This window comes from Elephas maximus, chromosome 4, assembly GCF_024166365.1.
Source record: "Elephas maximus indicus isolate mEleMax1 chromosome 4, mEleMax1 primary haplotype, whole genome shotgun sequence".
Classification (NCBI taxonomy): domain Eukaryota; kingdom Metazoa; phylum Chordata; class Mammalia; order Proboscidea; family Elephantidae; genus Elephas; species Elephas maximus.
Genome location: NC_064822.1, coordinates 113,376,268 through 113,394,826, shown reverse-complemented (window position 1 = coordinate 113,394,826; position 18,559 = coordinate 113,376,268). Strand labels below are relative to the sequence as shown.

At 39.2% G+C, this 18,559-nt stretch overlaps 1 protein-coding gene across 1 annotated transcript; it reads right to left on the bottom strand.

The window, feature by feature from the left end:
* LOC126076396 (olfactory receptor 6C2-like) lies at window positions 1-936 on the bottom strand. The gene has a single exon (XM_049884928.1). It carries the CDS (start codon window positions 934-936, stop codon window positions 1-3), a length of 936 nt encoding a protein of 311 aa, XP_049740885.1.
* Between the last annotated feature and the right edge of the window lie 17,623 nt (window positions 937-18,559).

The window sequence follows — 18,559 nt, the reverse complement described above, 5'->3', positions numbered from 1 at the left end:
CTAATGCTCTGAAAGAAATGCAGTCTTTTTTAATGAGTCCTTGAAGGCTTGTTTGACTTGCTTGTTTCGTAGAGTGTAAATGAAAAGGTTCATCAAAGGGATAAATGAGGTGTTGAGCAGTGATACCACCTTATTAAGGGCCACTCCTTCCTTTGCTGGTTTGATATAGATGAAGATGCAACTTCCATAGCTGAGGGAAACTACAATCACATGGGAAGAACAAGTAGAGAAAGCCTTTTTTCTTTGCTGAGTAGAAGGCAGTCTTAAGATGGTCTTGATGATGTATGTATAGGACACAATTACACACACTAGTGTGAATATGAGGGTTAGCACAGCCATGGTTAAAACAATTTGTTCTACAAATTGTGTGTCTGAGCATACAATCTTCAGAAAAGGGGATGCATCACAGCCAAAATGGTCAATGAGATTGGAGTTACAGAAATCTAGCTGAACTCCCAGGCTAAGCGGTGGGAGTATGACAAGTAACCCAGTCAGCCAACAGCCAAGGACAAATATGGTGCACACCCTGTCATTCATGATGGTGGTGTAGTGCAGAGGCTTGCAGATGGCCACGTAGCGGTCATAGGACATGGTAGTTAGAAGAAAGAATTCTGCTGCCCCGACGAGGATGACAAAAAATAATTGGACTACACAAGCATTGTAGGTGACACTTTTGTCTCCAGTTGTCATGCTGTACAGGAATCTAGGAACACAGACAGTTGTAAATATTAGTTCTAAGATGGAGAAATTGTGAAGGAAAAAGTACATGGGTGTTTTGAGGTGAACGTCCACCAGTGTGAGGAGGATAATGATTAGATTTCCAGCAACGGTGAAAATGTAGGTAAGAAACAGAAATACTGTTAGAAAAACTTGTAGTTGTGGGTCATCTGTTAGTCCTAGCAGGATGAATTTTGTTATTGCAGAACGATTTCTCATCAGTTATTTTAGTTATGTAATGAGCTTGTGTCTTAAATCACAAGCTTTGAATCTGGGGAATAGACTATAAAAACACTTTTTCAATATGCTAGATGTAGAAAATTCAATCAAGACAGTAAAAACACGTTTTTTTTTCCTTTTACTTGATCATCAGCAATGTTGATGTAGAAGTGGCTGCACCCTGCTTCATTTCCCTGGACTCTGCTTTACCCAGGGCTTCAGAATGAGGTTCATGAAAAATATCCATCTGATTTCCAGTAGGATCTCACAGTCCACTGAGAGGAAGGCAGGCATCATGGTATCCCCAGTGGGGGCTGCATAAATATTGGCTAAATGGAAAAAAAAATGATCTGTGTAAAAATTTCATTTCCCCATTTGTCAGGGCAGTGCATCAAGTTGTTCCCATACACTATGGTAATGTGTTACCACCAGTGGCTTATCTGTACTATTTTTCATGCTTTGCAACCCTTGTTCTCTTCAAATAATGCCTGCTTAATCTTACTCACATCTTACTAGACTTCACCGTTTGTCTGAACTGTGGCAGTGTCCCAGGGTTGTCACGAAATCTCGAGTCACATACTCCTAAAGAATTTCTTCTTCATGCTTCCTTCATGATAGAATGCTGAAATATTCCACTCTGTTTCTCTCCTATGCCTCTGCTTTGCCTCCTTTTCTGAATTTGCATTGTGTATAGGCTTCCTGATAAGAGATTCGTTGGAACTTAAAGGATTTAAGCAGTAAGGTGATCTCCATGTGATGCCTAATATCCCACCCATCCCATACCATGCCTTCCCAACAAATAGGATGTTCTATGGTCTTTCCTAGAAAACACGGTCCTGTCTTAGACTTCCATAATCCTCACTGGGGACTTGCATTTTATGCATAGCTATTTATGTTCACAGTGCCTTCTGAGTCTGCCATCTACATCCAAGATGGAAAGAGGTGGTAGAATCCACTTGGGAAAAAAGCTGACCTCTTTGCCATGATTCCTTTCTTCAAAGGCTCACCTTGCCCTTGGGAATATTACTAATCATGGTTGCCCCTATTACATTGCACATTTCTGCCCATCAGCACTCTGGCCCAAGGATGGACTCTGACTCTGTGTTTAGTCCCCCAAAGAACAATTATCACCAGGCATTAATATTTAACAAGGATTATGTATGACATAAGGCTCCTGAGTGATGCATACGAAGCCAACTGAATGGAGCCATTCTACTCTGTAACACATGGGGTTGCCATTGACTTGACTTGATGGCTATGAACTTTTTCTTTCTTTTTTTGTGTATGATGTGGAGAATATAATTTTACAATTAGGTATGGATATTCTTAAACCCAACCAAACCACTTGCCCTGGAGTTGATTCTGACTTGTGGTGACCCCATGTGTGTTAGAATGACACTGTGCTTCACAGGGCTTTCAGTGGCTGGTTTTTTGAAAGTAGATAGCCAGGACTTTCTTTGAAGGTGCTTCTAGGTGGACTGAAACACAAGGTTTTCAATGAGCAGTTGAGTGCATTAGCCATTTGCCCCAGTCAGGGGCTCCATAGATATTCTTAAAAGCCAACATATCACCTTACGAGTTTTCCTAAAAGACTGCTTCCTTCTGAGGATTGTGAAAAAGAAGCCATCTTTTCTCTACCTCCCAGGAAGCTCTTGAGTAATTTTTCATTCCTTGTATTTACCTATTCACTCATCCATTCCAGTAATGGAGACAATATCACACCTCTAAGAAGTGTCAGGGCTGAGTTTTATCCCAGGTCAAACTAGATCCACAGCTATGGCATTTCCAGGAAAGCTCTAATTTTAGAATTTTAGCCAATTTCTCACTCTAAGCTATTTCTAACAATCGTTAATTAATTAAAATGTTGTCTTTTCAAATGTTTCCTATCCACTCAGAATATCACCAGGGTATCTGGGTTTCTTCAATAAATCCTCCCTTGAGACACTATTTTGTAATATGTATGGTTTTTATATGACATTTGAAGATATTACCACCCAAAATACCATAAGGGTTGTTTTTTCTGAGTTTAGGGAAGGCATAATTTTGTTTATTATTTCTATTGAGGGGAGCTGCCCCAGTGTGACAGAGTTAAAGACACCTTTGTAGAAAAAGGCTGGTGACCAAGACTAGTGGGATAAACAGTTTGCCTGAGTGTTGGCAACCTTTAAGTAATGCACGTTCACACAGAGATTGCTCTACTAAACTAGGAAGTGGTGCTTTCCCAGGAACCACACATTTTATCAGTTAGTGCCCCTGATGTTCTTCTCTTCCTCTTTCCTTGCCTGTATAATGCAGTGCCTTCATGATGGCCTCCAGTGACCTCCAAATAATCACTGGGTGGCATCTCTTTCTCTTAAATTATTCTGTCTCCCTTACACATCTTAAAAAAATAAAATCTTTGAGGTGGGGCCAAGATGGTGGAGTAGTCAGATGCTTCTGGTGATCCCTCTTACAAAAAAGACCCCCCAAGACAAGCGAAACATTTATATATATGACAAGCTAGGAGCCCTGGACATCAAAGTCAAAGTTAGGAAATCAGGCTGAGTGGCAGGGGGAGGGAAAGACGGTTCAGAAGCAGCGAGGAGTTGGGGGACCTGACTCAGCAGGAATCAGCACCCCTCAGGCACGATCCCATTGAGCGACCGCCCCGGGGCTGGATGTAGCATTGGGGATGCAGTTTCATCAGGGAGAGAGAGTGAGCCACACGGTCTGCTCACACCTCCAGAACCAGAGAAGAACAGTGCTCATGGCAAAAGCTAAGTACTTGTGTCTATTTTACTGCACCCCCCAGCACCCCAGCCAGCTTCAGTGGCTGTTGATTTCCCTGGGCCGGAGATAAGCCCTACTGCGTACCCTGAGCCATTCTCCTGGCCTTGGGGAAGGAATAAATTAACTATTGGGGAAAAAGATAATCTGCCACCTCCACTAAGCTGGGGGCTCAGGGCAGAAGTGGCTCCTGTCCAGCCACAAATGGTCTGCAGGCTTTGAATGCCTTTAACCCTGCATGGATCTGTGTGGGCCCATTTCAGGAGATTAGGCCCTTGTGACTGCAATGGTATATATGCTTGAGATGTGACTTCACCTGTCTCAGCTGTGTGGTGGTGAGGTGGGTTTTTGATGTTTGATACCACTTTGCCTATTAAACAGGGTCCTCAGCTTCCCACATCAGGGGGCTTAGGACTGGTCTCTCCACAGACATCACCTAGCCACCCGCAAGGGGGGTCCAAGGATAAGTGGTGCCTCCCAGTCTTTACAATCATAAGCACTGGGTGCCCATGGTTTGGCTGCAGAACCCACCCACCTGTGCACTCTGGGGAACAGGGACGCACTTTCCTCACAGACAATCAAGGGGACAGTTGTTAGCCCCTTGCCTTGTTCAGATTGTGACCCCCTGCTACAACTGGGTACCTGTGCCTACAGCAATCACCCTTGCCCCTCTAAGACTGTAGGACAGAGTCTCTACCACACACTTGATGAACTACCTGGATTCCTGAGCTGAATCCATACAAGAAAAAAGAATGGACTCCTAGGCTCATATATCTGGTAACAGCTCTAGCCATCTGGTGATAGGATGTTAGAACTTCAAAGGTCGAAATGATTAAACTAGCTTACTCAAGCAGCCTCTTTAGGCATATCAAAACAAAACAAAGCAAGAAGCTGGGATACAGTAAGCAAACATAAAATAAATTAATACAATAACTTATAGATGGCTTGGAGACAACAGTCAATATCAAATTCACATGAAGAAGCAGCACATGATCGCTTCAACAAGCTCTCAAAACAAAGAATCAAGGAATCTTCTGGATGAAGATATATTCCTGGAATTACAAGGTGTAGAACACAAAAGATTAATATACAGAACTATTCAAGAGATCAAGAAGGAGATCATGCAAAACACAGATCAAGCCAAGGAACACACAGATAACATGGTTGAAGAACTTCAAAAAGGTTATTCAAGAACATAATGAAAAATTTAATAGGCTACAAGAGTCCATAGAAAGATAGCAATCAGAAATTCAGAAGATTAACAATAAAATTTCAGAATTAGACAACTCATAGAAAGACAGGGGAGCAGGATTGAGGAAATGGAAGTGAGATTTAGTAAGACTGATGATAAAACACTTGTCTGCAATACATTCCAAGAAAAATCAGATAAAAGAATTGAAAAAATGAAGAAACCCTAAGAATCATGTGGGACCCTATCAAGAGAAATAACCTATGAGTGATTGGAGTGCCAGAACAGAGAGGGATAACACTAAAGACAGAGAGAATTGTTGAAGATTTGTTGGCAGAAAACTTCCCTGATATTGTGAAAGATAAGAAGATATCTATCCAAGAGGCTCATCGAATCCTGCAGATATATGCATACCCATGTTCATTGTAGGACTGTTTACAGTAGCAAAAAGATGGAAGCAACCAAGGTGCCCATAAATGGAGGAAGGGGTAAATAAATTAGGGTATATTCACACAATGGAATACCACACATTGATAAAGACAATGACAAATGTGTGAAACATTTCATAACATGGAGGAACCTGGAAGGCATTATGCTGAATGAAACCAGTCATTTGCAAAAGGACAAATATTGTATGAGACTACAATTATAAGAACTCAAGAAATACTTTACACACAAAAGAAAATGTTCTTTGATGGTTACAAGAGTGCGGAGGGAGGGAGGGAGAGAGGGGTATTCACTAATTAGATAGTGGACAAGAAGTATTTTAGGTGAAGGGAAAGACAATACAGAACTGGACTAAATCAAAAGCAAAGGAATTTCCTGAGTAAACTGAATGCTTCGAAGGCCAGAGTAGCAGGGGTGGAAGTCTGGGGACCATGGTTTCAGAGGACATCTAGGTCAACTGGCATAGTAAAATCCATTAAGTAGGCATTCTTCATCCAGCTTTGGTGACTGGTGTCTGAGGCATTATACACTAGCAAGTGGTCGTCCAAGATGCGTCAATTTGGCCTCAACTCATCTGGAGCAAAGGAGAGTGAAGAACACCAACGATACAAGGTAATTATGAGCCCAAGAGACAGAAAGGGCCACATAAATCAGAGACTCCATCAGCTGGAGATCAGAAGAACTAGATGGTGCTAAGCTACAACCAATCACTGCCCTGACAGAGAGCACAACAGAGAATCCCGGGTGGAGCAGGAGAGCAGTGGGATGTAGACCTCAAATTCTCATAAAAAGAGCAGACTTAATGGTCTGACTGAGACTAGAAGGACTCTGGAGTTCATGGTCCCCAGACCGTCTGTTATCCCAAGAATGGAACCTTTCCCAAAACCAACTCTTCAGACAGGGATTGGACTGGAATATAAGTTAGAAAATGTTACTGGTGGGGAGTGAGCTTCTTGGCTCAAGAAGACACATGAGACTATGTGGGCAGCTCCTGTCTGGAGGGAATATGAGGAGGCAGAGGGGACAGAAGCTGGCTGAATGGACATGGTTAATAGAGGGTGGAGAGGAGTGTACTGTCTCATTACGGGGCGAACAACTGGGGGTATATAGCAAAGTGTATATAAATTTTTGTATGAGAGACTGACTTGATTTGTAAACTTTCACTTAAAGCATGACTGAAAAAAAAAAAAAACCTCAAGTCCTCCATTTTGAGGAAACAGCTAGAATAAAATTTGTGAATTTCACAGGATTGTTTGAATCAGTGCTTTAAGAGGGAAACTATTAGTGCAAAGAAATTATATTTAAAACTGGAGTTTTAGAGTATGTGACATAAGTGTTTTACTTCCCGCTATCAACAACAGACAGTTTTAAATTATGGAAAGCTACTATTCATCATTTTTTTTGGTTCAAGGAGAAGAACATTACTTTCATCCTCCATAATAAAATTAGTACATATTCATTTACTACATATATTTAGAAACAACAGAAAAACATAGTAAAGGAAAATCTATAATCACATAACAAGGAGTCCACCACAACTTAAAAACACAATTTGACTTGCTCTTCATTTCTCTATCATATAAAGAAGAAAATTGTAAAACTTATAGTTCTAATATTGAACATTTAGGTTGCTTCCATTTGTTACATAATAATTTTGTCATAACGGCCCTAGTATATAAATCTTTTTCATCTGTCTGATTAATTCTGCATTTGAGACCTAGTCAAAATGGAAATATTGAGTTAAAGCACTTTTGATTCTTATTGTCAAACTAATCAGTTAGGAAATGTGTACCAGTGTATACTTCCAACATTAGTATCTGATAATCTTGTTTCCCTAAAGCCTTGGGGATTTCAGTATTATTCTTTCGGGAATTACTTTAAGTATTTTTTTACTAAAAGGTAGTCCTAACTAATATTGTTTCTGTTGGGGTTTTCTCTTAAGTGAGCTAAAATACTTTAACGCTTATTGGCTAGTTTTAAATAGTATATTTCACTAAAAAAAAAAAATCATCATCATCCTATTTCCCTGGCTATATAATGTTTTAAATTCATAGCAAGCATGTATTTATTGAACATGTGAGTTATTTGTCTGAATGCACTAGTAAAAAGACAATTCAGAAGCTCCAGGTCCTAGCATCTAACCTAATTAATATGTCTTTAATTATTATGGATTCCTTTAGGGCTGAGGAAGCCCAGGAATGGGCTGGAAAAGAACTGGAAAGTTTCAATATAAGTTAGATAACCATTCATCAGGGTGCTTAAAACTATCAAATACCACTTTAAGGTGATATCTAATTCTCATATTTTAGCATTTTATTGTGTACCTAGCTGGCCTTACCCTTAATCTTGATCCTTTCTAAGAACCCTAGTCAAGAGTCACGTTCAGATTCAAATACCGTGTTATAAAGAACAGAGTGAAACTTCAGGAATTACTTTTCAAATCTTCCCTGAGCATGAACGTACTTTTTGGGTTCAGATTTTTTAGCAGAAAGATCTAAGCTTGCTGCCTTTACCTAGGGACTATTTTACGTAACCTCTGCGATTCCAGCTTCCAAACCTTAGGTACAGATATGACAAGCATTTCATACTTACTTTCTGGTGGTTCCCCATCACTTTTTAGGCAATTTAACCCAAAGTTCCTCCTTGGGTCTGAGAAACACCAGGTACCAGTAGGTATCTTTGAGTAAACTTTGGCATACTTTTTAAGCCTCTCATGCTCTTTCTGGTAAAAGTGCCTGCAAATGAAAGATGATACGCAAGGTTTCCATGGGCCACAACGGCGCAGAGAACAGCACCACTCTGCTCTTATTCTCACAAAGTCTAAAAAAGAGCCTGATTCCTATCTCATCAAACTAAGAAATACTATTTCCCTATATTCTGTGGCTGAAAGAATGGACAAACAAGGCCAATGAGTGTTGGCAACTCTCCGTGGCTTCAGAAATGAAGATAGTCTGATATCTCTGAGCAAAAAAATGTATTGCCATAAATTTTAATTAGTAGAAATGGTGTCTGTTTTATTGGTTTAATCTGCTCAACTATACAGGGAACATCTGAATGAAAAACAAAGGTTTCCTTGGTGGCCCTATTCAAGCCATTAATAAACCTACAGGGAAATTAACTTTGTCAAAAAAAAAGAAGAAAATAAAAATGTAAGCAGCACCTGTGGGGGGTAGTGTCCACAGAGACAAGAAATGCAAAAATAATAGTCTCAGTGGCACCACAGAAAAAGGCAGAAAATAAAGTCACAATCTGGTCCTCATCGTGTTCTCTTTACATTGTCTATTGCCTTCTTCATTTGAATTCAGGAGAAAACTAGTTGAGGATATGCTGGGAATCATCTGATGATTTCTGTGTTACAGGACATACTCATATGTCCCAATCAAGGCAGCTCTTCTCAGATATCTGATTGTTAGTCTTAATTTAATTAGTCTAAATGTCTTATTTCAATGATTGGGAGAACTAATGTTCATCTCTTTTGTCCTACTGATCATATAGTTCATTCTACTCAGGTAGAAGAAATAAGTATTCATGTGTTAATTCATCACTGTTATTTCAAGCTCAAAACATACAGGGATTTTACTACACTGAAAGACGTGTTTCTGCCTACCAAGAATGCAGGATATGGGTGGATAAAACACGAGACTCAAGTATATTCTAGATATAACACATCGTCTTCAAATATAAACACGTAGATATTTTTAGAAGAGGAATAATAAAAAATAGAGAAATTACAGTTACAGTGGGAAATTTCATTCCCACTCTCAGGAAATGATATAACTTTAGACAGAAAATTAGAAAGGGCATAGAAGCCTGGAATAACATTATCATCCACTTGGTCCCAATTGACATTTATTGGTCACACCACCAAAAAACAGCAGGACACATATTCCTAGTAAATTTGCATGGGAAATTCACCAACATAGACCCTATTCTGGACCCTAACACTAACTCAACAAATTTGAAAAAATTGATATACATGAATGTTTATTGACCAAAAAAGAATTAAACTAGAAATACAAAGAACTAATTGATTATTTATTGGTTACTTTCATTTTGGTAATTTCATTATTATAATTTTGTTCAACAATAAATTGTCCATCAAGTCGAGATCACAACTTCAGTATCTACCGACATTACTGGTTCTTTCTTCCTATCAGCTGACATTTTGTGGCTAAGGGATATGCACTGGGGAAGAGGACGTATCTATCGATCTGTTATTTTTTTTTCATTCCTTGTCATTTCATCTCACTTCCTCTATACATGGTCATCTACTATTCCATCAAGCCTGTACCTGCTGGGATCCTTGCCCTGGTAAGTACCACATGGGGTAACTTTCAAGAGCTCTCTTACAGTAACCTGTCACATTTGGGGTGAATTTCCTCTTCTCAACATGTCTTCAGGTAAGTAGTAATATCTCAGCGTTTCCTTTTTGCAGTTAGCCTCATTTCTCTGAGTGGTTCATTGGAGTACCTACCATTTCTTGACATTTTACTTGAGGCAAATCCCATTATCTTCTTCCCAGGGAGGGAGGAAAATACTACTCTACTTCCAAGTAATCTGACAATTTCTACTCAGGAGAATTTCATCTTCAATAATCTTACCTATGTAATCTGAAAAGCATGGTGGGGGTGTTACCCAAAGCATGTCCTCCTCTGTGTGGCTTCTTGTCAATAAAGACATGCTGAGTTGAGGAGGGAGGAAGAGCCTTTATTACAAGCTCACATGGAAGGAACAAGGAGGTGTACACCTCATATAAAGGTCTCCGATCAAACGGAGGCAGAACCTTTTAGATGGTCTTGTACAGGGAAGCGCAAATATTACGGGGACTATGTAGGTTATCATGACATGCAGGCACAGTAAGACAAATTGTATTTTTTTTCCCTTTGGCATGTAGGCTACTAAACTGGGTTTGATTGGCTTGAGCCACACCCAGTGCTTTGAGGACAATCACAGGAGGGGGCAGGTTCCCCTTGGTCTAGGGGCTCCCTATTGAGCCACACCCCTTGCCATCACCTAAGGTTTTGTTTGCTAATGGACAGGAAGGGCAGGTAAGCAGCTCCTCCCTGCTTGGCTATCAGGCGTAAGGGCTGAAGGACCCATTTTCCCACAACATGGCAAGTCCTGGGAAGGTGTCTCTAAGAATTCCTTAGGTAGTCTTTTCATTTTTTGTTGTTTTTGGAAGAGAGCCTAAAATCTGAGGTGGTTGGTGTGTGTAGATAGAGCAAATTGAAAGCAGAACCTTAACTCCACCTTAAGTCTTTCCATGAGTCTGGAATCCATCTTGAATCTTAAAGTTGCCCTTTTCTAACAGCAGTTTTTCTGTCCTGTGTTTAACCTTTGGTCATTCTTAAAAATACACCCTAAAGAATGTATTTCCTCTGTGGTCAAGCAATGCAGGATATCCCAGCCTGTTCCAGAAGGGCCTTAACACACAGTATTATCAAAAAATCTCCTTTACAATAGACTCCCAGGAAAAGACATGCTTGAGAAAGCAGTTTAGTAGCATGTGCCCAGAAAAGCTTGTCCCACAATTGTCTTGTGACTCCTTATATACCCTGCTGCCTGCACAGACCTCTGCAATGGAAGTCACGAATCACTGGGGTCCACCTATATTTTACTCCTCTCTAACTCCCCTGATTGCCTGAAAAACAATCAGAATATTACAGTCCCTGCCCTCCCATCCTCATTCTTTGTTTAGACCCTATAAAAATGTTTGTGTGATTATCATTGTTGCCCGATTAAGGCCCATGGCCTGGAGCAGTCGAGCCAATGAAACATACTCCAAGTCAGAAAGACAGAGAAAGTTTATTTAGGAAGTGGCGCCAAAGAAAAGTCGAATAGCAACACAGCCTGTCTCTATGGATTCCCGAAAGCCAGTTTCACATTAGAGCTTTTATGTGACTGTTAGAAGAGTTGAAAGTGTCTTTTGCCATGTAGCCCACAGATGACCAAATGAGTTACACATTGCAAGATACCTACTAAAGACTCCTTATCAGGCTAAAGAGGTACATGCTGAAAACCTCCTTATCAGGCTAAAGATTTACAGGCCAGACATCTGGGCTCTAATGTTTGCGTGGGGGCTCATAAGTCACAGACAGTGGAACAGATAAAAACAAAGTCATTAAGGAAGGTATGCAGAATCATGAACAAAAGTATGCAGAAAGGAGAAGGCAAGAAGAGGAAACAAAGACTTAAAGGTTCATCATGGCGTTAGTTATGTCAAGCTCTTAATCGCCGTCCTGAATAGGAGAAAACATGTTGCGGAGTACTGGGGTCACACTGTGCCTTGAACTCCGCAGTTTCGTAGTCATGGGCCAAGTAATTCCTGGCTCAAGCTTATCTTGAACTCTTAATAAACCTCTCTGTTTAACTCAGAAACAGCCTTGGAGTTTTCTCTACTATGTATTTTGTTGTCCTGGAGTTGGCTTCAGCTCATGGTGACCTTATATATAACAGAACAAAACACTGTCCTCTAGTAGGCCATCTCCATGATCTTTGCTCATGAAACTATTGTGTCAATTCATCTCATTGAGGGTTTCCTTCATTTTTGCTGACCCTCTAGTAAACATGGTGTCCTTTTCTAGTGATTGGTCTTTCCTGATGGTGTGTCAAAAGTAAGCAAGATGAAGTCTGGCCCTCCTTTCTTCTAAGGAACATTCAGGTTATATTTCTTGTAAGACTGATTTGTTCACTCTTCTGGCAGTCCACATTATATTCAATATTCTTTGCAAGCGCCACTTTTCTTAATCGGTTGACTGTTAACGGGAAGGTTGGCAGTTTGAATCCACCAGTTCCTCTGTGGGAGAAAGATGTAGCAGTCTACTTTGGTAAAGATTAAAAACCAAACTAAACCTGTTGGTTTAGGTCAATTCTGACTCCTAGCAATCCTATGGTAAAGATTATAGCCTAGGAAACCCTATGGGGCAGTTCCTCTCTGTCCTATAGAGTCCTTATTAGTAGGAATGACTCTGTGGCAATGGGTTAACACCACCATTCAAATGCATCAACTGTACTCCTGTCTTCCTTTTCAGTGGTCCATCTTTCATATGCATATGAGGTGATTGAAAAGACCATGGCTTGAGTCAGGCACACCTTAGTCATCCAAGTGATACACTTTAAAGAGGTTTTCTGCAGCAGAGGAGCCCTGACCCTGCAGTAGTTAGGCATTCAACTTCTAATCAAAAGGCTGGAGCAGTTCAAATCCAGCAGCCACTCCTTGGGAACCTTAGGGGCAATTCTAAGCTGTCCTATAGGGTCTCTCACCAAATTGATTTGCATGGAGCATATGATGATAAAATGACTTCATTTTGAGTAACCTGAAGGTTTTGTTTAATGAAAAAAAATTTTATAATAAATTTTTTTGTGTGCTTTAAGTGAAAGTTTACAAATCAAGTCAGTCTCCCACATAAAAATTTATATACACCTTGCTACATACTCTCCCCCTAATGAGACAACCTGCTCCCTCCCTCCCTCCACTCTCTCTTTTCGTGTCCATTTTGCCAGCTTCTAACCCCCTCTACCTTCTAATCCCCCCTCCAGGCAGGAGATGCCAACATAGTCTCAAGTGTCCACCTGATCCAAGAAGCTCACTCTTCACCAGCATCCCTCCCCAACCCATTGTCCAGTCCATCCATGTCTGAAAGTTGTCTTCTGGAATGGTTCCTGTCCTGGGCCAACAGAAAATCTGGGGGCCATGACCACCGGGGTCCTTCTAGTCTCAGTCAAACCATTAAGTCTGGCCTTTTTATGAGAATTTGGGGTCTGCATCCTACTGTTCTCCTGCTCCCTCAGGGGTTCTCTGTTGTGTTCCCTGTCAGGGCAGTCATTGATTGTGGCCTGAAAAATTTCTTTAAGTGTGGTAAATCTAATGTCATTTTATACCAGTAAATAAAAATATTGCTGTTAATTTTTTAATAGCAAAATGAATGTAATGGTAGCCCACAATTTGTTCTTGTTTGCTCTTTTACAGTTTTGTTTTTTTTAAGTTTTAGGTTTCTTGACCCTTCAACTTTCATTAAACTATGTCATAGAAGTTGGTTTCACTGAACATAATTAGTTTCTCTGGATCATTAATCTCAGGGAAAATTTTTCTTTTGGGTTGCTTTGTTTTTTTTTTTTTCCTGAGTCAATGGAACCCCTTGAGTATGTATTTAATAAAATGATAACAATCTTTTTCATCTTAAAAGTGTAAAATTAGCAATGCCATATCTCTTAGCTTGGAGGGTACATATACATCTTCATATAAGATATTCCTGAAATATTTCTATTCCAATTCTCAGTTATGAAGAGTGTAAGCAAGTATTTCATTGGTGTTAATAATTGATATGATACCAACTGGGCATAAAGGGAGAAAATACTAGGGAATTTACCTTATCTAGGATATAAACCAAATATATTGCAGCTTATGTTACCCTTGTCCTGAGCATTAGTGTGAGTTCATATTTGTATGTGGGGGAAGAAAAAATGTTGGAGAATTTATAGAACAGAGTACCTATTCTACCTTTTTTACATTGAGTCAGAAATAAGTGTGGTGTGTGTTAAAATTGCAGATTGAAGCAATTATTGTGGACATCAAAGGCAAATATTTATCAGTGGCTTGTTTTGGTTAATTTTGATTAATAATTCTTTGTAATTTTATAGTTTAAAAATGTAAATGATAAGGGCACAGAATTCATCAAATGCACCTGAAATCCTTGCCTTAATCCCTCCTCCCCTGCATTATTTATATAAACTCTGTGGCAACTGATAAGGTGTAAAGAACAAATAATAAGGAGCTGGCTTCTCAAAGGAGAACATTTCACTCCAAGGCTATCATTTAGCCGCATTATGTCTGGATGATTTTTGTCTGATTACAGCTTTCTATGGGGATGTTTTTCCATTTTCTAATGAAGAAAGCTGTGGTAAAGTCTTAAAATTGAAGAACTTTTGATTTAATCTGTCCTCAATATGGAGCCATTGAAGACATCTAGAAAAAAACCCTCATATTCAGTTTTGGGTGATTATATAAGGAATATGACTGGTGGATTTAAGAAATAAGAGTCTACAGGGAGGCAGACAGACCAATTTGGAGAAAGGTTGAAAAACTACAATATTAATTCTCCATCTGAAGAGATGTTTTTTCCTATAACCCAGCCAACCTGCAACAGGCAAACAGCCAAGACTTATCTTTTGGATCCGTTCTAGGCAATCAACTTTCTCAGAGAAATGATACGATTGCCTATTTCTGTCAAGAGTGGTATATGGCCAGTCATTCACACTCAAACTCCTTGAGTCCCTTATTTTCTGCTTTCGCTTATCTCTCTTACAAATCAGTTATTAAGTGTTATTGGTGATGTATAGAGCCCTGGTGACTCTGTGATTCAGAGTTAGGCTGTTAACCAAAAGTTGAGCAGTTTGAATCCACCAGCCATTCCTTTGAAACCCTATGGGGCAGTTCTACTCTGTCCTATGGGGTTGCTATGAGTCAGAACAGGTTCAAAGGCAACAGATTTGGTCATTTATAGCTTTTGTACCTTTTTCAGATGAACATTTTGCTTTGAGGTAAGGATCCTTGTGTTTGATTGACCCACTGCTTTCTCACAAATGCTCTGTGTTTGCTTTTACACCTTTATAAATCTCTTCCAGGTATAACTGAAATTCTGTCTCCACACAGGAACTGCCAGGTTACAAGCAATGTGGAATTCTAGTTACATGCATGAGTTCTGGATCCGGATTACCTGGGTTCAAGTCTTAGTCTTCCAAAGTATTAGGTGTGTGACTTTGATTCTGTGACTCAGTTACCTTATTTGAATATGGGAATAATCATCATAGCATATTATAATCATTAATAATAGTATATTGATGTTGATAGTAATAATAGCAATATACAATTCATACGATTTTTAATTCATTTTATTATTGTCCTACATGTTACTTGGAACAGTGTCTGGCACATAGTAAATAATATAAATCATTATTTTCCTTGGTCACAGGGCATTTTCTTCTGTATTGTAAGCGTTCATGATCTGTGCCACATATGTGGCACTTCAATCTATGTTGCCTTGTGAAATTCCATGTATTATTACCATTTCAAGGTGTATGCTTTCCATATTGAATTGTTGTCCCGAGGAAGATTTGCTTCCTTGTATTTTCTATACTGCCTAGCAAAATACTGGACATAACATTCAATAGAAATGTATAAAATTATAAACAAAACAGAATCTGAATTCCAGAGAATTTCTGAAGCTCTTGTAGTTTCAGGAAAATAATGCTGATTACTCACAAGAGGCATGTTACCTTTTCTGCAGGGATTTAAATATCCAAAGCCCATTGCCTTCTAGTCCATAAATATCCAAAGTAACAGAGATTAGGTTTGTCTTCAGAGCAACCACATAGGGATTAATTGTGCTGACAAACAATGTGTTCCCTGGTGTCCTGAATCTCAAGGGATTAATGTTGCCTTTGCTGTCATCCTTAGGAACAAAAGTTAAAAAGATGTTTGAGAAAAGCAGTCCCTGAGAAACTGGGTGAGGAAGTTGCAAGGGGAACTTCAAACAAAGGTCATCAGCATGCTAAGGAGATAAGGAAAAATAGGGTTGAATTGCATGTTTTTAACTGAGTAGACTGTAAAAGTGAACTCTAAGCTTTCTCCCAAATCCTCATTAAAGTAACCTTGGATTTATAGTAGCATGATGAAATAGTCGTCGTTTAATTTGAAGATTGTATTTAATTTCCTAAGAAATGCCATAATCAAAGAAGGGCTATAAAGCCCAAGGGAAGGGGTGAACTTGAGAGGTCCTGCTTGCGTTCTCAGCATCCTCTTTTTCTCTTTTGAGAATAAAACAAAAGCTCCATGACACCAGGAATCTTGCCCTATCCGTTCAATGCTGTATTCCAGTGAATTTTGCCCTAGCTGTTCAGTGCTGTATTCTGGCACAAAGTAATCACTTAGCAAAGAATTTTTGAGTGGATAAATGAAAGAAAGATGACAGATCTTGGATGGAAATGAGAGAAATATTTTCCGTGTTTCCCTTAACTGTATGTTCTCTCACCATGTTCCTTAGAAGTCTTCATGCCCATACTGTCATTTCCCTAATCATCCAGGTAGCAATCACAAGTGTGCAGTAAGCTCTATGACACCAAATTTGATTTCATCTAATTTTAAAGGGAGAAGGTGATTTCACAAGAATTGCTGGAGAATATGTTCTGGGATACATGAGGAAATAATTTATAAATATTAAAAGCATGCACAATTTTATATTATTGATCTTTTTAAACCTTTTTATAAAGAGTACAGGTCATACAATCAAATGTGATATACGATGAGAAGTAGTGGAGAGATGATGAATAAGTATCCCTTCTTCAAGAAGGAATTCTTTAAAGTTTCTTCATCTAAGGTATTTTCCCCTTCTTTAGAAACTTCTTCAATCTATACGTACAATTAAGTGTCATAGTTGTTATAATTTTCTTGATCAGTCTGGGCAAAAAAGCCGTGATCAATTTCAGTACAACTTGAGGTGATTTTTAGGCACCACGGGTGCATCCTAGAGTGACCTCAGTTATCTCCTGTGCTACTTCCAACTCCAGGCTGAGGCTTCAAAGACCTGCAAAATGCTACCTTCTGGTGTTCCCTCTTAGTGAGGTGAATGGATGAAGAAGAGGAGAACGCCTCTTTATTCGGAACAGAAGCTGAATGAGTATCTCTCACGAACCTCCTGCATTTGCAATATTGGCGCTATCCAACGGCACTTAGGTCCAGCAAGCTCAGTGGGGCTGGTTTATCGTCGTTTGATTCTCCACAATATACTTAACTTTGTTCATTATCATCCAAAGTTGTTAGAACTGGATACAGCTGGGCATTGCAAAAAATGAGATTTATGTACATAGGTTGTACTTGCTAAAGAGAGGCAACTCAGGCAAAGTGATCAATCCTACTACAAAATAAATATGCATATATTATAGATGCGTGATAGGTTAGTTACCAAAAAAAAAAAAATCACATTTAGTGGAATTTTGTTGGTTGTTAAATGGTTTTAAATGACAAAAGGAGAAAGGCTTTGGATTATAGGGCTGCCTCTCCCCCCACCCCAAGAGTTTTGAAGTATTCAGAGCATACGCACTTTCTATGAACACAACTTTGAATGAATTTTTGGAAACACAATGAAACTTTAAAGTATAACTGCACAAGAAGGTACTGTTCGTTAAACATAAATAACATTCATACATGCATGTGAAAGTATAAACATGTATTTCAGAAAGATAGAACATGGGCAGATGCTTTCAGCATCTTATAAAAAGAATTCACAATTATTGTTCTATTCTGTTCTATAGAGTTGCTAAGGCCAATGCACTTGGTTTTTGGTTTAGGTCCAATTCAACCTTATTACTGCCCCTCCTAATCTTTTCATTGCCTTCATCATTAGGTTCATTCTGTTTTTTCACACCATGCCTTGATTTGATCTCCAAAAGTCAGCCTATTCTAAGCAACCAAATGCCCATCAACATGCTCTTCCCAAATTATGAACTATATGTATTGTTTTTGTTGTTCTTCTTAACTCTTAACATTTTCATTAACACAAGGTATAATGGAAGTCTTGATCGTTGGAGAAGTTTTAATATCTGGAATATAGCATTGAAGTAAACACTATCAAAGCCAAAGTCAGTAGAAGATACCTAACACTTGAAAGCCTGGTTCTTTTCCTTCTCTAGTTATATCATATGGAAGAATGAACTAGACCCACATAATCTCAATGAAAGCCAGTAGAAACATTTTGTTAATAAAAAAATTTAAAAGACAGAAGAAAGCTATCTCCAACATCTTTGTGATTGACCCATTAATTCTTTTTATTTAGTTCTGAAAGTGGAACACTGAACGATCTAGGAATATCCTAAAAATTTTAAAATGAGGAGAGCTCTAGAGTACACAATTTTCTTTTATATCACATGTTAAACTGCAGTTGTTGTTGTTGTTATTGTTGTTGTTAGGTGCTGTCTAGTCGGTTCCGACTCAGAGTGACCCTATGCACAACAGGACGAAACACTGCCCGGTCCTGAGCGATCCTTACAATTGTTGCTATGCTTGAGCTGGTTGTTGCAGCCACTGTGTGAATCCACCTCGTTGAGGGTCTTCCTCTTTTCTGCTGACCCTGTACTCTGCCAAGCGTGATGTCCTCTCCAGGGACTAATCCTTCCTGACAACACGTCCAAAGTATGTAAGATGCAGTCTTGCCATCCTCGCCTCTA

Coding starts and splice junctions, on each gene's coding strand:
- LOC126076396 (XM_049884928.1), bottom strand. CDS start 936: ATGAGAAATCGTTCTGCAATAACAAAATTCATCCTGCTAGGACTAACA.